Source organism: Pelecanus crispus, chromosome 15 (genome assembly GCF_030463565.1).
Source record: "Pelecanus crispus isolate bPelCri1 chromosome 15, bPelCri1.pri, whole genome shotgun sequence".
NCBI lineage: Eukaryota > Metazoa > Chordata > Aves > Pelecaniformes > Pelecanidae > Pelecanus > Pelecanus crispus.
In genome coordinates, this window is record NC_134657.1 from 2,459,159 (window position 1) to 2,481,144 (window position 21,986).

Consider the following 21,986-nt stretch of genomic DNA (forward strand, 5'->3'; position numbering starts at 1 on the left):
ATGGCCTGCACCGTCCCCAGAGCGTGGCACCTTCCAGCCGCCATGGCCTGCACCGTCCCCAGAGCGTGGCACCTTCCAGCCGCCATGGCCTGCACCGTCCCCAGAGCGTGGCACCTTCCAGCCGCCATGGCCTGCACCGTCCCCAGAGCGTGGCACCTTCCAGCTGCCATGGCCTGCACCGTCCCCAGAGCGTGGCACCTTCCAGCTGCCATGGCCTGCACCGTCCCCAGAGCGTGGCACCTTCCAGCTGCCATGGCCTGCACCGTCCCCAGAGCGTGGCACCTTCCAGCTGCCACGGTCTGCACCGTCCCCAGAGCGTGGCACCTTCCATCTGCCACGGTCTGCACCGTCCCCAGAGCGTGGCACCTTCCATCTGCCACGGTCTGCACCGTCCCCAGAGCGTGGCACCTTCCATCTGCCATGGCCTGCACCGTCCCCAGAGCGTGGCACCTTCCATCTGCCATGGTCTGCACCGTCCCCAGAGCGTGGCACCTTCCAGCCGCCATGGCCTGCACCGTCCCCAGAGCGTGGCACCTTCCATCTGCCATGGTCTGCACCGTCCCCAGAGCGTGGCACCTTCCATCTGCCATTGCCTGCACCGTCCCCAGAGCGTGGCACCTTCCATCTGCCATGGCCTGCACCGTCCCCAGAGCGTGGCACCTTCCATCTGCCATGGCCTGCACCGTCCCCAGAGCGTGGCACCTTCCAGCTGCCATGGCCTGCACCGTCCCCAGAGCGTGGCACCTTCCATCTGCCACGGTCTGCACCGTCCCCAGAGCGTGGCACCTTCCATCTGCCATTGCCTGCACCGTCCCCAGAGCGTGGCACCTTCCATCTGCCATGGTCTGCACCGTCCCCAGAGCGTGGCACCTTCCATCTGCCATGGTCTGCACCGTCCCCAGAGCGTGGCACCTTCCATCTGCCATGGTCTGCACCGTCCCCAGAGCGTGGCACCTTCCAGCTGCCATGGCCTGCACCGTCCCCAGAGCGTGGCACCTTCCAGCCGCCATGTCCTCAAGAGCACCAAAGCGTAGCGCCTGCCAGGGACCACGTCCTGCACCATCACCAAAGCGTAGCACCTTGGAGCCACCACATCCTGCACCATCGCACCAAGGCGTAGCACCTTCTAGCCACCTTCTCCTCACCATCACCAAGGCATAGCACCTTCTAGTCACCATGTCATCACCATCACCAAAGCGTAGCACCTTCTAGTCACCTTCTCCTCACCATCACCAAGGCGTAGCACCTTCTAGCCATCATGTCCTCACCATCACCAAGGCGTAGCACCTTCTAGTCACCTCCTCACCTTCTCCTCACCATCACCAAGGCATAGCACCTTCTAGCCATCATGCCCTCACCATCACCAAGGCGTAGCACCTTCTAGTGACCATGCCCTCACCATCACCAAGGCATAGCACCTTCTAGTGACCATGTCCTCAACATCACCAAGGCATAGCACCTTCTAGCCATCATGCCCTCACCATCACCAAGGCATAGCACCTTCTAGCCATCATGCCCTCACCATCACCAAGGCATAGCACCTTCTAGCCATCATGCCCTCACCATCACCAAGGCATAGCACCTTCTAGCCATCATGTCCTCACCATCACCAAGGCATAGCACCTTCTAGCCATCATGCCCTCACCATCACCAAGGCGTAGCACCTTCTAGCCATCATGCCCTCACCATCACCAAGGCGTAGCACCTTCTAGCCATCATGTCCTCACCATCACCAAGGCGTAGCACCTTCTAGCCATCATGTCCTCACCATCACCAAGGCGTAGCACCTTCTAGCCATCATGCCCTCACCATCACCAAGGCATAGCACCTTCTAGCCATCATGTCCTCACCATCACCAAGGCGTAGCACCTTCTAGTCACCTCCTCACCTTCTCCTCACCATCACCAAGGCGTAGCACCTTCTAGTCACCTCCTCACCTTCTCCTCACCATCACCAAGGCATAGCACCTTCTAGTCACCATGTCCTCACCATCACCAAGGCATAGCACCTTCTAGCCATCATGCCCTCACCATCACCAAGGCATAGCACCTTCTAGCCACCATGTCGTCACCATCACCAAAGCGTAGCACCTTCTAGCCACCACATCCTCAAGATCACAAAAGCGTAGCACCTTCTAGCCACTGTCTCACCATCACCAAAGAGTAGCACCTTCTAGCCACCATCTCCTCACCACCACCAAAGCGTAGCACCTCCTAAGCCATCATGCCCTTGCACCACCACCATAGCTGTGTCTTCTAGGCACCACATCCCTCTCCATCCGCAGGCTCGCAGGTCCTGCAGATGTTGGCAACTGACTTCCAGACTCTTCCCAGCTTTGGGAAAGCCAGAAAGTTGGTCCCTACCTGAGCCGGGATCAGAAAACCAAGCTCAGCCGACAGCCAGAGCTTGGCGGTGCCAAACGAAGCACCCAGCAGCACTCCATCACCGACCCACGGCTGCACCTCGGTGGCACCCGGGGCCCTGCAAGCCCCATCTGCTTCCCACGGCAAAGGAAAGCCCAGACCCGGGTTCAAGCGAGGCTGCGCGTCCTGGGATAAAAGGGATTGCGCAGGGATGAGCGAGATCAACGTGCGGCGGGGGGCCGGGGGCTTCACTGAGCCTCAGCGCTGCTGGCAGAGCTTGGCTTGGGGCGAGCGGCTGGGTCCCGGCCAGGACAGGGCTGCCACGGGGGCCGGGGGGGCTCGGGGGCTACCTTCAGGCGGCAGAAAGGGGCTGTAGATGCCCATCCCGACCTTTGCCGGTTCTCCGCATGCCGGGATCCCGCGGGATGCCGGCGCCGGTGTCCCGCGTCCCCGAATCACCCTGTCCCGGCGCTCGTATCCCACCCAGGACAGCTTGGGGCCAGGTGGGCGCCCACCTCCCGCGGCATCCCGAGCCTTCCTCCCATCGCTCCAGCGATCCGAGCCGTCCTCCCATCGCTCCAGCGATCCCAAGGACACGGCCACACGGCTCGGGACTAACTGGCCCTGCCAGCCCGTTTTTTGCCCCAAAGCCATCAGCGAAACGCCCAAGGCTTCTCTCAAGGTCTAATTCCCCCTGAGTTTTCCCCAGACTCGGAGATCTTGGACCGAGCCGGCGGGATTTGGCCGCGGAACGGGGACAGACGGGTCACGTCTTCCCCCGCCGGCGATGCCAACATCTTCTCCTCCCGCCGGAGGACCCCGAAGCGCCCGCCGCCACCTCCAAACCCAGGCGGGAGCGATGCCGAGGGCGGCCGCGACATCTCCCGTAATCCCGAGGTGTGCGAAGAGGGGCCACGGGGCCACCTCCACCCTCCTCCTCCTCCTCCTCCTCCTCCCTCCCCACCCTTGGCTTTCCCCACCGCCGAAGCCAGCCGCTGGGGTGCCCCGGGAGGGAGCGGGGGTCCCCCCCTGCCCAGCTCCTCTCCCCGCCGCGCAGGGGTCCGGCCACTCCGACCGCGCCAGATGTTTTTGCAACTGCACATCTGGGAACAATCAACCCCGAAGAAAGAACACCACAGTCTCTCCCTTTCATTCTGCTAAACCCCACCTTCCCCCAGCCTTTCCCCCCTCCCCCAGCTTTTTTTTTTTTTCCCTTTTTCCTTTCTTTTCTTTTTTTTTTCTTTTTTTTTTTTCTTTTTTTTTTTTTTTTAAGCTCTCCAGTTGCCAGAGAGTGGGAGAACAAAGGCAATATGAAAGGATTCAAATTTTTTCTGGCCCCCGACCAAAGGTTAAAAAAAAAAAAAACCAAATCACCCACCCAAAAAACCCCCAAACCCAAACTTCTTTCCCCCACCCCCATTTTCACACATCGCATTTGCATTGGGGTCCCGTCCCCCCGCAGGGCGGGGGGGGAAAGAAATAGAAATATTAAACCAGCCCGTTTCTACGGTCTCTTTCCAGGGTGGAAAAAATAATATACATATATAGGGCTTCCTTCAGACGTTAGGGTATTTTTAGACTTTTTGAAGTGGTTAAAAATCTAGTACAAGAGCTGTCAGGCTGCAAAGATGGGGTCCCCCCTCCGCGGCCGCTGGCTCTTTGGCACCCCCCAAAAAAAAAAAAAAAAAAAAAAAAGTGGGGTTTTATTTTTATGAGCTTCAAAGGTTGAAAACAGCTTTGGAGAGCTCGCCTGCCGCAACCGGTGGAGTTTTTAAAGCAACTTTGCAAAGCCCCAAAGGTGGGGTTCAGCCCCATCCGCTGCTGGGGGGTCCCCAACAGCCCTGCCTGATGCAGGGGGGTGGGCTGGGGAGGGGTCTCTGTGCCCCGGTCCTTACCGCTCTGGGTGTTAGTGCTGGTCCTGCCCTTGCCCACCGCCTTGGTCTCTTCTCTCTGCTTCCCAAAACTCCAAAATGAGAGTTAAAAAAACCCCACACTCCTACCTCCAGCATGGGGGCTCCGCTGGGTCCTAATGCCACACCTGAGCCGGCCCCTTCCTCCTCCCAAATTGCTGCCTGCTAGGGGGAAAAAATTATAATAAATTAAAAAAAAAAATCGATAAGCGCATATCAATGGTCGTCAGGGCTATGGTGTTTTGTTTCTTTTTTTTTTTTTCCTTCCCCCAGCCGGATGAATTTTAAATTGATTGTAAAAGCGCGGGGAGAGGAGGATTTTGCGCAGCGCTGGGCACGCCAGCGCGCTTTCGGCGGGGTGCTGGGGGGCGAGGTGAAAGGCGGATGTCGGGGCATTGCTCCGTGATCTCAGACGAACCCCTACAATTTGGGATGCTGGCTCCAAGCTTGGCATCGGCGCTCGGTCTGCCCCCACCCCGAGCAGCCAGGACGCTGCGACCCCACGGCAGATTTAAAGCTTTATCCCAGGATGGAGTGGGACAAAAAAAAAAAAAATTTTTTCCCCTTTTTTCCCACCCAGGCTGAGGGTGCCGGAGCAGATCTGCAGCCCCTGCACGGCAGCGGACCCAGCATTGCTGACCGTGGGGCCCTCTTTTCCCCAGCTCGCTGGCGGCTTTCCGGAGGACGCGGGATGCCGGCTGCATCCCGGCGAGGCTGGGGATGCTCCCCTAAAGCCCCCGAGCCTGGCAGCGACACCGAGCCCGGCGCTGGGGGATAAAAACCTGCAAATTTTAGGCACGTTCAGAACCAGCAACGGAGCGAACGGAGGGTGCTGGAGGGCTGGGATGGAGGGAGAAGCTCTCCGGAGACGGCGAGCGGCATGCACGGGGATGGGGATGAGCAACGGGGAGACAGCGGAGATTTTTCACCCATGGGTGAAATTGCACCCATTGCACCAAGCCAGTTGTGCCGAGGTATGAGCGTTTTTGCAGCCAGGAGGGAGTCTGACCGCTCTGAAAACCAGGAGAAAACACCATTTCAGACTGGGAGGAGAAGCAGAGGGGTTTTTAAGGTGCTCCCGTCTCGTATCAAGCCTGGTTTTCCAGTCTGGAGGATGGATAAAACCATCCAAATGACTCCAAACGCATCTACAGCTGCTCCCATAAAGCTTCTGCCTGCCCCGAAATCCAGCACCGTCCTTGTCCCCAGCCCTGCTAACCTCTAGCCAAGGGCAGGAGCTGCCTGTTAATAATTAAATGGACTTTGCAAACCCCCCTGAGGCCGGGAACACCCTGCAAAAACCAGCCAAGGAAAACACAGGGGCCGAAACCAAGGTGCAAACGGGTCCCTCACACCCAGCTCTCTTCTGCTTTTAAAATTGCCAAGCACAGGCAAAAAAATCTCCACAGGTTTTGTGTGGGTTTTTTTTTTTTTTTAAGCTCAGGAAGCCTGGTTTAATAACTCAAGCCTTGGCTAGGATTTCAGGAAACCTCTTACCTCTGCTTGTGCCTCATTTCCTGATCTAATCCCCAGCTCCCGGAGGGCAGAGAGGCGCCGCTGGCGCTCGGAGGGGTTTAGACTTTCCGTGCAGGCGAGTCCCCGCAAGAACCAGCCTGCGATCCAAGAGCCAGGCTCGGAGGCGGCCGAAAAAACCCCTTGGAGGGCAATGGAGCCAGCGCATCCCCCTCCCCAGGGATCGGCTCTTCCCTTTTCGGGATGCGGCATCTCCATCTACTGGCTCTTCCTCCGCTGAAGGAGCGAGGTTTTGCAGTCTTGGCGAGGACACCTAGGTTTTTCCAGCAATTATTCTTATTTTCTAGGAAACTCCAGCTGGAAACAGGCTCAGGGGTTATTTACTCGCTGATGTTCGGTTTGGACAGCTGAAATCCCAGCGGTGCCGTCCCTGGATTCACTCTCTGCTTTCAGGCATCGAGGAGAGCATCTTCCAACCCAGATGGAGAATGAGGCGACCCGAAAACCTCTTTCACCTGCTCCCCTACTCCATCCGATACTCACCCGCGCCGTCGATGCCGTCCTGCCCCACGCAGTCCATCCACGCCAGGCAGCACAAGCAAGCCATCAAGAAAATAGTGTTAATTTATTAGACAACGCTCACGACAGCACCATACGGAAACCGAAAGCAGTACGTCATTCTCCCGACTGCACTTACACCTCGGTGCACTGGAGTAGAGTTAAAAAATAAAGAGGATTCGGGGTGGTTTTTTTTTTAATGCTACAAAGGTCCCGTCTGAAAGCAGGAGTGCTCTTGCAGGAGCATCGCAAGCGGAGAGGGTGCCCGTGGCTGCTCCCTGGGCGTCGGGGATTGAGCAGCATCCTTGGCAAGCCGGGGACGGGGCGGTTTGTAAACAGTTCCTACACATCTAGGGCGGTCGCGGGGGGAGGCGAAGGGGTTTTTTTTTTTTCACAGTGAGCAGAGACGCGAGGCTGGGGTGGGTGCCCTCGCCAGGAGAAGATCAGGGATCCTCTTCGTGGTGGTTTTGACCAGCCAGGAGAGGAAAAGGGAGGCGGGTGTCCCCCTGCTAAAGGGCACCGGTGCCCAGCGCAGGGAGACGGGTCCAGGGCCAGCACGGGAGCGGGAGAGGTCCTGGAGGAAGAGCCGAGCTGGACAATTTCTCCTCTTCTTCTGGACCTTCTCCCCCAGTTTGCTTCTCCAGCATCTCCTCTTCTGCGGGACCGGTGCGTGTGGATTCACAGCTGCGATGCCGAGGGTCTCCCCGCGGGATCCTGCCCGCCGCGTCCCTCGATTTACCGGGTTAAATAAATAAATGACAGCATCCAAGGGCTGGGCAGGCAGCGCTTGCCTGCAGAGCGGGCAGGAGGGAAGCCCGACGCGTGCTATCTCACAGCGATGGACAACCTGGGAGTAGCGAAGAGCGGTTCGTTAAGAGGCGGCCAGGATGGCTGCTGCTGGCTCAGCTCCTTCTCCAGCCTCTTGAAAAGCTTCTTGGATGCCTTCTTTCGACGCAGCTTGCGGAGGCAGCTGAGCAAGCCGTGGTCCAGGGCAGTCTGCAGCAAAGACGGGGGGAGAAAGGGTTTTGGGGAGGCTGTGGACCCCGAGGAGAGGGCAGAGCTGATGCCAAGGCGAGCCCTGCTCCCTCCGTGCCCACGGCTCCTGGAAAAAAGGGGTTGTTGCTTGGATAGACCCAAGAGGACGACACGCATCCCTCATGCGCCCAATGCCCACCCTGGGCTGACCTACCTCTAGCACGAAGGCGGCGAAGAAGTTGAGGGTGGCGATCCCCAGCAGCAGCAGCTTGAAATTCAAGTCGTCGATGCCCTGCAGCTTCAGCAGGGTTTTGGGGAAGCCCAGGGGGTAGAGGGTCAACCATACCATGAGGCCAAAAAGGACGACGAGGACTACCAAGAAGAGCACTGAGGGCGAGAAGGAAGAGGGTTGAGGAGGAGGATGAAGGTTTGATGTCTCTCTTCACATCCACGTGGCCGGCATCACCCTCACCGTTGGTGTAGAGCGGCTCCCGAAACGGGTACCCCTTGGACATGGCGACGGCCAGGATGAGGTACTGGAAGCCCGTGACACAGAAGAGGACCGTGTTCTCGTAGTTGGGCAGGTTTTGGGGAGCCATCACCGTGCTGTTCAGCGGCACGTACCTGAGCCGGGCAGGGGAGAAAGCAGGGGGTCAGGCAAAGCGAGAGGCGAGGAGAGGGTCTAAACGCCGAGCCCTTGCACTCCGTGAGCACATGGGAGCCGTTCACTGCAAGGCTGGCTGGACGCATCCTTGATGCCAGCCGGCCTTGGCCAAAACCAAGGCCAAGCGCTTGGGCTTCGCTGCAATCCTCTGCGCCGTGCTCATCGCTAAACCCACACGAAGCCGGGTCCCTTACCAGCTCTGCGAGGTGGTGATGAAGTAGCTGAGGACTTGCACGGTGATGAGCAGAGCTGTCTGGAGGAGCAGGCTGCCCAGCACCAGGACGCTGATCAACGCCCCTTGGGGACGCTCCACTCCCAGCTCCTGGGCAGGACCGGTCCGACCCATCAGCACCGCCACGGCGGTGGTGATGATCAGGTCGAAGAAGAGGAACTGGAAGTCACTCAGGTTGGTGTTGATCTGGGAAGGAGAAACCGCCCGCTCTCAGCGGCAAGGACCCAGGGAGGGGCTAGGAAAGGCGACGGGTTAAAACCCAGCCGTGACAAGGTGACCCGAAGGCATCCCTGAGCGTCGCAGGCATTCGGGCCACCGCAGGACTCACCGTGTAGAGCAGCAGGACGGACACGAACTGCACCAGGCTGTACAGGGCCATGTACTTAAAGACGCCGAAGGAGGTGACCAGCGAGCACCTGCCCTCTCTGCAGAGAGAAAGAGATTTTCACCCACCACACGCTTTTCAGGAGTTGTCCCAAAGAGGGGACAGAGGCACGCAGGAGACCCCCGCCTTGGTTTTTACCCCCCACCGCGCGGCTCCCGCCGGCTCACCGGATGACGGTGGGCACACACTCGATGTTGGCCACGCGGGAGGTGAACGGCGAGGCCACCGACGCCTCCGCCTCCGACAGCGAGATGCCCACGTCGGCTGCCTTCAGAGCCCCGCAGTCATTGGCGCCGTCCCCACACATCCCCACGCAGTAGCTGCGGCGAGAAGGGATGCGACGGTTCACGACAGGACGGGGGGAAAACCCTGGGTGTTCAAGGTTGCACCCCCGTATTTAGGATAACCCCGCATGTGGGAGAGGGCGGGATGCGATTTCGCAGCTGCCAACTGCTCCGGCACTCGAGAGATGTCTCGGGGCAGAGGACTAAGCCCTTGCCCTCCTCTGTCCTCTGTCCCCCGGGGCCGGAGGGGCTTACTTGAGCTCTTGCAGGCTGCACACCAGCTTAGTCTTCTGGTCAGGCGACATGCGGGCGAACACAGTGGCTCGGATGAGGATCTGCAAAGAAGGGAAGGCTCCGTGTTCATATCGCAGCACCCCGCATCCCCGCGCACCCAGGAGGAGCCGGGTTATTTTGAGCTTTGCCAGCTCAGCAGGGCAAAGGGCATCTTGCACCGGCAAAAAAAACCAATCCCTCAGGGCATTTTGTTTTGGAGCTGCGAGGCTGCAGCTCAAAACCCCGGCGAGGTCAACCTTGCCGGAGGATTCCCCGCCGTCGGACTCACCTTCGGCAGCAGGTCGGCGAAGTGCTCGCAGACCACGGCGAAGGATTTGCCGTTCAGCGCGAAGTGGCAGGGCTGCGGCTGGAGGAAGCAGCCGTCCCGCGGGTGCAGATCCTGCCAAGGAAAACAGCTCCTTTTTCTGCAGCGGGGCTTCGGCTTGCGCTCAAATCCCTGCTGAGCCCCCGGGCAACGGTCTGAACCGGCATCCTCAACCCAGATGGAGCAGGAGGTAAAGCAGCTTCCCTTAAACCTCAACTTCAGGCATACAAAATGATGGTATTTTGGGTAAAAAACTTGTGTGACCGAGCTCTTCATGCCAAGCCTGGAGCAGGACCTGAGCAGCACGGTGCTGGCTGCATCCGACGAGGGTGTTTGGAGCATCAGCTCCAGCCTGACATGCTCCCAGGGAGAAACAGGAGCGGGTTATCTTCTCCTAAAGGAGGCATTTAATACGGGCAGAATCGCACCCCTAATTGCCTCTAAGGGTAACGACGCTGGGAAAGAGAGTCCTGCACGGTGACTGGGCAGTTTGGGCTTTCCGAAACCCCCTGAAACGTCGCCTCGGGACTCACCTCCGGCTGCTCTTCGCCCTGGGAGTGCTCGTCGAGGATGAATTTCAGAGCGGCGGGTTTGTCGTGGCTGGGCGGGGAGGCGTTGACGAAGATCACCCGCTCTTTCAGCTCCACCATGTGGCAGCTCTTGGCCACGTTCACGGCCGTCAGCATGTTGTCTCCTAGCAGAAAGAGGCGGCGAGGCTGAGCAAGCGCGAGCGGCGTTTGCTAGCCGGCGCTGGCAGGGTCTCGCACGGCTGCAAGCCCAGGAGAGCAGCTCAAACCTGCCCATCCCCTCTCCCAACCACCACAGCCGCGTTGGGAGTCCCTTTGTTTCCCCATGTTTTGGGGAAGAGCTCCAAAACCTCCTTTCCGCCCTACCCCAAAGAAAGGCAGCGGCTTGAAACCCCGGCAGCGCTGCTTGCCTTGCTGCAGAACGCCCGAAGGCGACTCCTACGTCCCCCCCGTTAGCTGTGCAATTCGGGGTGCTCACCAGATATCGACATTTACGTGATCAGCGGTGAAGCCGTGAGCAGTTCTGCTGTTTAAGCCGCCCACCCCAGGCCTGCGGGTTCAAGCTGCATCCACAAAAAGGCAGCCCGCACCCTTCCACGCCCTGCCTGCCGCGAGCCCACCAGCAAGGCAATGCAAACAAGTAGCGGGGATGCACAAAAACAGGGTCCAGGAGTCCCTGCCGCGCCTCCCAGCTGCTTCAGGCCACCGATTTCTGCTGGAGAAACCCTTCACCCCTCGCACAACACCAAGGGTCGTCCGTGTCCCATCTCTTCCCCGTGCCCGGCGTCCCCGTTCCCCTCCGCAGGGTCACCTGTCACCATGACGGGGCGGATGTTGGCGTTCCTCAGGAGGCGAATCACGGGCGCAGACTCCGGCTTGAGGACGTTTTTCATGACGAGGAACCCCAGGAAGGTCAGGCTGCTCTCCACGGCGTCCCTGGTGGGATACAACACCACCTTCAACACAAGGCAGAGCGGATCAATCCGTATAAACAGCTAAAAATCCATCTGGGGGGCAGCCAGTAATTGCTTTAGCATGGGCTGGGGTTTAATTCCTTGCAGGCTGCTAGGATGGGGGAGGCTGCAGGGCAGCAAAGCATCCTATGAAGCGCTCACAGGCAACAGGATCTAAATGGAGAAAAAAGTTGTTGGCACCAACCTGGGGAGCTGCAGGGCCTCCTCGAAGGTGGTCACTGTGCTCAGGGGTTTGCAAGCCAGACCCAAGACGCGGAAACCATCCGTGGTGTAGTGTTGCAGCATCTGGGAGAAATCCACAGGCACTACCAGCCGCGAGAGGAAAAACAAGGACAAGACAGATCCTGAATGAACCTGGGCTGCGTAGAGCTGGCAAGGGGAGCCAGGGCTTGAGCTCCCAAAGGACTTTGGATGCTCATCCACACTCCAACCCCCTTCCCTGTCTTCTGGCTCCTATTTTCTTCCCCCCGCACATGGCTGGAGCTAATCCAAAGCCCTGCGCCTCTGGGAACTGCCCTGCGGCATCACCGAAGATAATTCCCTGTGGGGATGAGCTGCAGGGATGCAGGCAGGCGACGGAGCAGCAGGACCGGCTGCTTCTCAGCTGGGGAGTGATGGGGAACCACCCTCGCCCAGCGCGTACCTGTTTCCTTCCCGCAAAGGCTGGCCACCATCTCCGGTGCACCCTTGACGTAGGCGTGGGCTGAGGCTTCGCCGGGCAGCTTCACCAGGACGCTCATCCTCTGCAAGAGGGAGGAGAAGGGGAAACGCCGGAGGATCCCCACGGGTGACCGGTGCTTCTGTGGAGGAGAGGGAGCGGGTGGCAGGGCCGGGCAGGAACTGCTCCGGGAGGTGCAACCTCTCCAGGGGCTGTGAAGCACGACCGCCCTTCGGGGGTGCGGACCCAGTGACTCGGGGAACCTGAGCCACTCTGCTCCACGGGACCTACCCTGTCTCGCGGCTGTTCTTCCTCGGGCGGCGGTTGCATCACAGCCAAGACCTTCGTCCCAAACTGCTGGAAGGCGGGCAGCTCACCTTCCTCCTCCTCCATCATCTCCAGGCACTGAAACCAAGGCAGATGCTGAGACGGCAAAGCCCCGCCTTGCGAGCCCCAAGCCCCATCCACCCCACAGCAGCCTACAGAGGGTTTTAAAAACCAGAGCAAGACGTGCGCCACCTCCCTCTTTACAGATATGCAACTTCGCCCACGTCTTACCCAGCCGGTGGACTCCATCATCTTGAGGTCCACGGGGTCCCCGATCGGCTGCGCCCGCAGCAGCGAGACGGTGTGGCAGGCGGCCAGGGAGTAGAGCAAGGGACCGGCGGGCAGGCAGCGGGGCTCGTGGACGATGGGCATGAAGTGGTTGTTCTCCAGCGGGACCACCCCCCAGACATCCAAACCTTCCTCCGTCAGGGTTCCCGTCTGCGGGGAGAGCGTGGTGGGTCCAGAGCAGCCCCCCCCCCGAGCTGGAAACCGCCGTCCCACAGCGCTGCCCGAGACTCACCTTGTCAAAGCAAACCAGGCGGATCTTCCCGCAGAGGTTGATGCGGGGAGGGCTGATGCAGAAGATGCCCCGTTTCTTCAGCCTGTTCTGGGCGTAGATGGTGCCTACCGTCATCGCAGCCGGGAGAGCTGGGGGCACGATGATGGTGACGAGGTCGAGGGCACGGAAGATGATTTGCTCCACGGGGACCTGGCAGGCGAGGAGGAAGAGGGGTGGGCATCCCGACAGCCCTCACCCGTCTCCACCCGCAGCGCCAGCCTGCGCTCGAGGACTCACCAGCTCCAACAACCCTACCTGGTTTTTAACCAAGATGAGGATGCTGTACAGCGTGCCGATAAAAGCTGTGCGGGAGGGAGAACGGGCTCGGTTACAAAGGAAAGCGGACGAAGGGCGGGTTCAACCATTTAAGAGGAGTTTGGCTGCTCCTGGCCACGGCTCCATGCTCAGACGTACCCAGGATGGAGAGGAACAGGACAAACTTCATGGCATCCTTGTAGAACTTGAAGCTCACAGGTTTGGGGTAGAGGATGGAGCTGATGAGATCCCCTTTGGCCGTGCAAAACCCTGCGGGAGAGGGGCAGGAGGTAAGCACGTGCGAAGTCACCGCTCCGAAGGACGTGGCTTAGTCCTGGTTATCCCCTCAATGCTGTTACCTGTGCGGGTCACCACGGCCAGCACTTCTCCGCCCACGTAGGACTTGGCTTGGATGACCTGCGTCCCGCAGAACAACGTGTGCCGCCTGTGCTCCTTGGGGGAATAGATGGTGCCAGCTGCCTGGCTGCCAGCCGGGAGAGGGGTTTTCATCACCGGCACGCTCTCCCCTGCGGTGAGGAACATCACGGAGGGAGGTTTATCACCCTGGGCGGTCAGGATCCAACCAGCCTGGATGGGAAGGGGCTGCCGGAGGGCCACCGAGATACAAGGCTCGTCCTCTCCCCCAAAATCCTCAGCGAAAGCCGGGGCGGCGGAGGCGTGCAGCCCACTGGGTGCCGGGGCTCTCACCCGTCAGCATGCTCTCGTTGACCATGCACTCGCCCGTCAGCAGCGCGGCATCGCAAGGGACCAGAATCCCGTCCGTGGGGAGGCTGATGCAGTCGCCCGGCACCAGGTCCACGGAGCTCACCACCATCTCCTCTGGAAAAAAGCGCGGCCGTGCTCAGACACGTCATCCCGGCACCGTCCCGAGTGGTTCGTGCCTGGAGCCCTCGCTCATCGCGGGCATCACGCTCACCTCCGTTGGGGCGATGGACTCGGACACCGACCGACATCTTGGCCATCTTTTGCAGTGTGATGCTTTGCTGCAAGGGAGGGAGCAGTTAGCAGCTCAAAAAGCACAGCAAAGCACCCACAAAACAGGTCTCAAAGGCTCGGGACTGCAGACGAAGGACAAGGAAACCTGCCCCGCTGTGGGAATATGGGTTGTCTTCACCCAGCTGGGCTCAGAGGGAGTTCAGCATCAGCACAGAGGTCAAAGAGCATCAGAAAATGGGCTAATTCCACTAGAGCTGCTCGGCCCAAATAAGCCCACCACCAACCTTCCTTGTCTCGTAGAGGGACAGCCCTAAGGAGATGGTAGAGATGAAGAAGATGCAGGCCGCATAGTAGTAATAGGCGTCGGAGATCCACAGCACAATGCTGAACACTTGGAAGATGTAGAAGGGATTGAGAACCTGGAGGGGAACAAAGAGAGAGAGCAGGTTTTGGGGCGGCGGGGGAGAGCTTCCTCCAGCCCATCGTGAGACTTCCAGGCTCCTTGATGACAACTGCTCATGCAGGGAGAAGCTGGCCCTTCCCTGGGGCTGGGGATGGACAAGCTGGCTTCTCGCAAACCCTCCATCCTCCCCAGCTTTGCTTACGGTCGGGACTGCCGAGGATGCTCAGCCACCTCTGCAACTATCTGGGGACGCTCCTGTCTGAGCTAAGAGGCAGTACAGATCCCCTCCACAGCTGCATCAGCTCTGCCCAAGCTGCTTCTCCTAAAGTCCTCTCCTTCCCACCAGAGAGGAAGGGCCCACAAAGCACGTGCAGCGAGGGGCACAGAGCAGGGGAAGGATCCGCCCTGGGACAGTGTCGTGGTTTAGCCCCAGCCAGCAACTCAGCACCACGCAGCCGCTATCCCAGCCGAAACCAGGACAGACAGCTCGGTCTTTTGAAGCACGGCCCGTAGATGCACACCTCCTCCACCAACAGCCTCACGTAGGACTTGACCGGGACTTCGATGAGGTTCGGTCCGTAGATCTTCCTTCTGCAAAGGGGAGAGAAAAAGCAAGGGGGAAGCAAATGCATGCTAGGGAAAAGCTGCATTTCCAACGGGAGGGACCCTCACGGGAGCCCGGTTACGCGGAGAAGCTAAGCCAGGGCAATCCAGCACAACCAGCAACGCTCTCTTTTGAGGTCTGGGTGCAACGAAAAAACCCATGCTCCAGAATTTGCTAGTCCCTGGAAAAGCCTCTTCCACGCTCCCCAGGTGTCCCATGAAGCTGCAGGATCCCTACCTGGTGTTCTGGTCTTGCTGGTTGAGCCCAGCCTGGGAGAGGTGGAGATCTGCGCAGGTCCAGCCTTCATCCAAGACGCTGGCAAGCCCGAGGGGAAAGAAAAACAGAGAAACAGAGTCAAAATCAGCAGGAGCCTGGCCTGGCAGAACAAACACCACGTCCAAGTCTTTGGTGACAAAAAAAAAAGAAAAAAAACGCTTTGGGAAAGGGAGAGAATCTTGTTCCTCGGCATCCGCCGCAGCTCACGGGCGCCAAGGAGCAGGAACAAAAGGGGCACAGTTCGAAGAGCCGTGAGCGGCACAGCGCAGTGGGGACCATCCAGCACCGGGCAGCTGCCAAACGACTTTGCCCGGTTTCCTCTGCCCACAAAGACGGGCAACGTCAACGAGCTGGGGGGAGAGGCAGCGCGGCTTGCCCCGGCCCAGCGCCCCAGGGATGGTCTCCAAAGGCTTTGCAGCGCGGAGAAAAGCTCCAGCGCGGTTCTGTGACTTCCAGCCGGGTCAGGACCATTTTGAGGGGGCTGAAGGGCCAAGGAAAGCGGCAGGGAGATGCAGGGAAGTTTGCCGTGGCAGGGCGGGGTCAGAGAAATACCTGACTTTGCAGTACGCCTGCTGCCGTTCGATCCAGATGTAGCGCATGCCCTCGAAGAGATAGTACCGCAAGACGTTCTTCTGAGCGGAGCAGGATGGGAAAAATAAGGTGTTAGCGGGACACGAGGGCAGCCCATGCCACGGGAGAGGATTTACGGGGTGGAGGTGGGAAGGGTCGCCAGCGTTACCTCTTCTTTCTCATGCAGCCGGATGGTGTCCCGGCTCTCCTCCTCATCCGACATGCCGATGGCGATGCTGGTCCTCTGGTCCTCCAGCCTGGCCCCGGGGTGATGCTCCAGGCTGCTCGGGGTGCAAAACCAAGCATCAATTCCTCCTCATCCGCCAGCGTCGCTGCGAATGCCCCCCCCTCCCGCGAAGCCAAAAGCACGGGCGAGCCCCTGCCCGCCGGCATCGCCGCGGGGACGTCAGCCCAGCTCACCTGCCCTCGCCCAGCGCCTCCGTGCGCACGCGGGTGGTGAAGCACTGTCCGAATCGGTCCTGCAACACAAGCGCGGGTCTGAGCAGAGGGAAATTGGGAGCTCCCCGCGTCTCCCCCCTGCTCCTTCCAACAGGGACAGCGTAGGGAGTCCCCGGCCATCCATCCCAGATGACGGCTGGGTTTCAGGGACGATAGAGAGAAAGGCAAAACCAGGCTGGCTGCTAGGGAAGGGGAAAGCGCAAAATTATTCCAGGAATAATAATTATTCCTGGAATAATTTGGCTCTGGGGTAGCAGGTTGCTCGATGCAAAGATGTCCAGCGCAGTTAGGGAGGGTGACAAGCAGCAAGGAACGTGCCCAGGGCCCTTCTGGGAAGCTGGTGGCAGAGCCCAAGCTCAGATCCCTGGGTTCCCTGGACCCCTCCGGGGACTTACTCTGATGATGACCCAGTCGGCCTGGCCCAGGGCGCAGGGCTTGCACTTCGCCTGCACCTCCAGGCTCGGCTTCCAGTGGAAGAGGACGAGGAGCAGCCCTGCCGTCAGCACGGAGCACGCGTGGCACAGGGCCACCCGCCACGTCTTGGTCTGGTAGCCCGTGACCTCCTGGAAGAAAGGAGGTCACCTTTACGCGGATGCTTATTCATGAAATAAACTGAAATTGTAATTACCAAGCATCTAAATCCTAAATGGATCAAAGCCCTAAGCCTCCTGGCGTGATTTAACACCAGGTAGGTGACAATCAAGTAGCTTTGGGGCTGGAAAACCACCGTCTTGTGCCGGCGCTGCAGAAAATGTGCGGGTTTTTTTGTGCCAACCCTTCCCGAGCGTGCCTCCCTCCCCGCGGCGAAGCCCTCGCACCTACCATGAGGGCTTTATCGGCGTCTCGCTGCAGCGTCCCGTACCCCGGCCCCTGGTTCTCCAGCAGCCTGCTGCTGTCTGCAAAGTCAAAGAATGAGGTGGGGACAAAAAAAAAAAAAAAAAAAAAAAATAAGGGGAGCTGATCTGAGGGGTTATTTAGGAGATGGCATGGTGAGGGGCTCCCGGCTGCAGCGACGACGTCCCCGGATCAGTCCCAGACGGCAGCCGGACTCGGTGTCCCCTCTGCCACCGGCCCCGGCTCCCGGCAGAGCTGCTCGGGGCCACCTCCGCGGTGCAGGGGGGTGCTGCGGGCACGGGGCACCCACGGGGCACCCCAGCACTGCCCGGTCACCCTCCCACGGCACATGACGGTCACGCGAACGACGCCAAAGGAGCCCGGGGAGAAAAGCTGGCCCCAAACCAGCGGCTCAGCAGCTGGGGGAAGGGAGCAGGGCTGGTGCAGAGCCAGGTCAAGTACAGGGAGAGCTCTCCCAGCCGCTTTTCATGCTTGTTTGCTCCTTGTGTTCCCCCCTGCACGGAGGACGTGGCTAGGAAATTTGCTTTTTCCCGTTTTGGCGATGGCCAGCGTGGCTCAGCACCCCCGATTCCCACCGTTCTCTGCCGCACCCCAGTGCCCAGCCTGGGGTCGCTGGAAGCATCGCGTAATCATCCCAGGCAGGATTTTAATCGTCACCCTCCGTCCCACGAAGTTGAACCCACTTATCCCCTAAACCCACGCCGGATCACAAGCCGCGGCGCCCCAACTCCAGGATCTTAAAGCGGGGAGATAAGAGGCGCAAATACCGACCCAAGGCGCTACCCTCGAGCCTGGCAGATAATTTCCTGGCTGGGCCAGGTTCAGGTTTCCAGGCAGGCACTCAGACCGGCTTAACGATTTACACGATTTACACGCTGGGCGGGAGCCCGTGCACCCCTCCTCCACGTGCACCCGTCCGCTGCCGGAAAAGCCACCCCGGCTGGATTCCTGCTGTTCCCCGGTCTGACCCCAAAGCACGTCTGCAGGTGACAAAAGCAATTAATGAAAACCAGCCCCTGCTTTTGATGATCACCGGGGCCGGGGTCTCCACCTCACCCAAGCGACCCCGTGGGTAGCCAGCTCCCAAAACGCAGCCGCTTCAAGGGATAGGTTTTGGGGTGGGGAAGCGGGGTGGGGGGACACGAGCCCCGGGGATGGTTTATTAAAACAAAAGCCCGCCCAGGAGCCAAATGGAACGGCTGCGAAGCTCGCCAAGGGCCCGCGAGGAGGGGAGACGTCAGATCTCCCCGCTGCCAGCGCCAAACCCTGCGAAAAGCATCGATTCCGGGTTAAAGGAGGCTGGGAGCGGGCACGGGAGGGCGAGGAGGAGCGTGTGCCGCCCCTCAAAAGAGCAGAACAAAGGAGAGGGCGAGAGGGTGCCTCGCACAAAGGCTTTTCCCCAGTGCCGCTGCAGGGTTTGCAGGAGGGGGTAAGTATCCAAACAACCTGAACGCGACCCAATTTGCTTTCTGCACCTCCCCGAACCAGGCTGGGTAGCAAGAAGCACAGCCCACCTCCGCGCCTGAACTCTGCTGCTAGCAACGAGAAAACGATTGCGACTTCCTTCAACCTACAAGCGGCAAATCTTTCGGAGCAGCAAAAAAATTCGGAGGAGCACGCGAGCGCGGCCGCGACCGGCTCTTGTCCCGCAGAGCTGCGGCTCTTGCACAACCCCGTCCCCGTGGCTTTTCTCACCTCCCGCTCCCATCCCGGTTGCTCCCCAAAACACGGCGAGCGAGAAAGGGCTCTCGCCTTGACTCACCGCGCCTTACCCCGCCAGTTGCGCAAGCGGAGCCATCCCCGGTTGGGATCGGCGTTGCCGTCATCACCTGCCCGCCGGCAGACGTGTCCGGGAAGCATCCGGCGCTGGCGGAGGGGTGGGCAGAGCGCCGCGAAGCCGCGCTACCAGTTTGAATCCCGGCGCGGTGGCCGCACCTCGTCGGCAAAGGCGGCACGGGGGCACCCGGCCGTCCCTCCTCTGGCTCCCGAAGTAGAGGGGTTTTACCCCTGAGCTCCTCTGGAGAGCCCTGGGAAGAGATTTGCTTCTCTCTCTGCTGCTAAAGGGGGATTAAAGCGGGGGTAACAGCCAGGAGCGGCTGCAAACTCGGGGAGGGGTCAGCAATGCACCCGCCCGGCTTGCGAAGGGAAGAGGGGAGCTACGGCTCCCTGCTGACGCCGCGTTTGCACAGCCCAAACGCCGCCTGAAGTCCTCGCAGCTGCCTGGCTCCGAGTCCGTGCTCTGTCTTGCACCTTACCGCGCGTCCCTGCTGTCGAGGTTTGGGAGAAAATTGGGGAGAAAGGCGCTCGGGATGCCCTGACACCTAGCACGTGTCCTAGCAGGGCAGGACGTGCCCTCTGGCACCAGAAAGCGGAGCTGGAAACCTCGAGCCCACACGCCTCGTGGCACTGAGTGCCCCTCTGCCAAGCAGCCCCAGCCCCGGCTGGGGACCGTTTGCGAACGGGTCCTCGCCCCGAGATTCTGCCCCGAGACGCAGCCCATCTCCCCAGCAGCACACACACCGCGAAAGCGGACGCATGAAGGTCTCTGGGACCTTCTCACAAGCTCCTTTTGCGCCACAGCTCTGTTACAAGCACCTTTCTCAAAACAAAGTGGACTTTTAGATGTCCCTCTGCCCTCCTGGTCCCCGCTGGATGCTCAGGGCTTCCTGAGCAGCGTCCTCCCTCCCTCCATCATCTCCATTCCATCCATCCATCATCTCCCGTCCGTCCCTCCATCATCTCCATTCCATCCCTCCCATCATCTCCCGTCCGTCCATCATCTCCATTCCGTCCCTCCATCATCTCCCGTCCGTCCCTCCCATCATCTCCCATCCGTCCCTCCATCATCTCAATTCCGTCCCTCCATCATCTCCATTCCGTCCCTCCATCATCTCCCGTCCGTCCCTCCATCATCTCCCGTCCGTCCGTCCCTCCCATCATCTCCATTCCGTCCCTCCATCATCTCCATTCCGTCCCTCCATCGTCTCCCGTCCGTCCCTCCATCGTCTCCCGTCCGTCCCTCCATCGTCTCCCGTCCGTCCCTCCATCGTCTCCCGTCCGTCCCTCCATCGTCTCCCGTCCGTCCCTCCATCGTCTCCCGTCCGTCCCTCCCATCATGTCAATTCCATCCATGCATCATCTCCTGTCCGTCCCTCCATCGTCTCCCGTCCGTCCCTCCATCATCTCCATTCCGTCCCTCCATCATCTCCCGTCCATCCCTCCATCATCTCCCGTCCGTCCCTCCATCATCTCCCGTCCGTCCCTCCCATCATCTCCCGCCCGTCCCTCCATCATCTCCCGCCCGTCCCTCCATCATCTCCCGCCCGTCCCTCCATCATCTCCCGTCCGTCCCTCCATCATCTCAATTCCATCCATGCATCATCTCCCGTCCGTCCCTCCATCGTCTCCCGTCCGTCCCTCCATCGTCTCCATTCCGTCCCTCCATCATCTCCCGCCCGTCCCTCCCATCATCTCCCGCCCGTCCCTCCATCGTCTCCATTCCGTCCCTCCATCATCTCCCGTCCATCCCTCCCATCATCTCCCGTCCGTCCCTCCCATCATCTCCCGTCCGTCCCTCCCATCATGTCAATTCCATCCATGCATCATCTCCCGTCCGTCCCTCCATCGTCTCCCGTCCGTCCCTCCATCATCTCCATTCCATCCCTCCATCATCTCCCGTCCATCCCTCCATCATCTCCCGTCCGTCCCTCCATCATCTCCCGTCCGTCCCTCCCATCATCTCCCGCCCGTCCCTCCATCATCTCCCGCCCGTCCCTCCATCATCTCCATTCCGTCCCTCCATCATCTCCATTCCGTCCCTCCATCATCTCAATTCCGTCCCTCCATCGTCTCCCGTCCGTCCCTCCATCGTCTCCATTCCGTCCCTCCATCATCTCCCGTCCGTCCCTCCCATCATCTCCCGTCCGTCCCTCCCATCATCTCCATTCTGTCCCTCCATCATCTCCCGTCCGTCCCTCCCATCATGTCAATTCCATCCATGCATCATCTCCCGTCCGTCCCTCCATCGTCTCCCGTCCGTCCCTCCACCCACACGTGCGGGCTAGAGGCTGCATGCAAGAAGAGCAAGGCCCACCCAGAGAGGCTACTGCTCCAGCCAGCAAGGTCTGGTGCTCTCATGGAGCTGGCAAGGTCAATCCAGGCCCTTGGAGGCAGGGAAATGGAAAAATCAGGAGACAAGAGGAAGGAAGGAGGGATAAGGAAAGGAAAGTGGCGTTTGGGTCACGCAGGACAAGATTTAACTCATGCGGATCTTTCAGAGCCGCCTTCAGGCTCTGGTTGGGATGGGAGATGTCACGGCCGGCTGCAAGCCCAGACCCAGCGATGGGTTGAGATGAGATGGCCTCGGTTCTCCCGCCCTTTCCATCAAAGCCAACATCAACTCGCCCGCACGAGCCAAGCGGACAGAAACACGTCACCCTGCCTGCCACGCAGCCGGAGCGAACGCGTTTTACCAGGCGGCCTGGTCCTACGCAGACGGGGCAGCACCCGACGTGCCGCCGGAAAAACGCCCCAAGGCTGGAAGAAACAAAAGGATTGAGACGGGCTCGGGGCTCGATAGGAGGTGGGGATGTGGAAGGCAGGGATTCGGGCTCTACCGCCGCCGGTAACCCCGGGGGAATCGCTCTCGTGCATCAAACCCTTGAGATGGGCGAGAAAATAAAGTCCTTGTAGGCAAGGAGCCCTGTTCACCCCAAACCGGTTTGGGTTCGGATTTGCAGGGGAGGGTCAGCGGCGGGGAGGAAGCCGGCAGCACGGTCAGCGCTTGCTTCGCCACGCGCTGACGCCGCCGGCTGAGGCAACGACGGGTCAAACCCTTTCGGCGAGGCGGGTTTCTCCCCCACCCCGGGCAGGCATCGCTTTAACCCCTCCTGCACCCGGTTTTGCAAGACCTCGCCGCGTACGCCAAAACCACCCGTCGAGCTGGAGAAAGCGCCCGGCAGCTTCGGGGAGCATCCTCGCTTGGGCAACCACCGGCGAGGTGTGTGTGCGGGGGGAAAGATTGTTTATATCCAAATCCCGGTGTTTTTTTATTAATTCTGGTTAAATAGAGAGCTCCTACCTCCCTTAGGGAGAGAGGGGCCGTGCTCCTCGCAGCCCAT

The 21,986-nt window shown here is 60.0% G+C and overlaps 1 protein-coding gene across 1 annotated transcript; it reads right to left on the reverse strand.

The window, feature by feature from the left end:
- Positions 1-7,129: 7,129 nt before the first annotated feature.
- Positions 7,130-21,986, reverse strand: ATP13A2 (ATPase cation transporting 13A2). Its single transcript, XM_075721481.1, is given in 31 exon segments — positions 7,130-7,300; positions 7,494-7,666; positions 7,752-7,903; positions 8,138-8,361; positions 8,504-8,600; positions 8,728-8,880; positions 9,100-9,179; positions 9,407-9,553; positions 9,617-9,673; positions 9,675-9,836; positions 9,976-10,136; positions 10,781-10,905; positions 11,128-11,248; positions 11,587-11,743; positions 11,893-12,006; positions 12,160-12,366; positions 12,449-12,637; positions 12,743-12,789; positions 12,902-13,012; positions 13,102-13,269; positions 13,451-13,582; positions 13,680-13,746; positions 13,984-14,118; positions 14,624-14,693; positions 14,944-15,021; positions 15,535-15,614; positions 15,722-15,833; positions 15,973-16,031; positions 16,407-16,574; positions 16,834-16,907; positions 21,947-21,986. Coding segments are annotated over 31 exon segments (3,831 nt in total).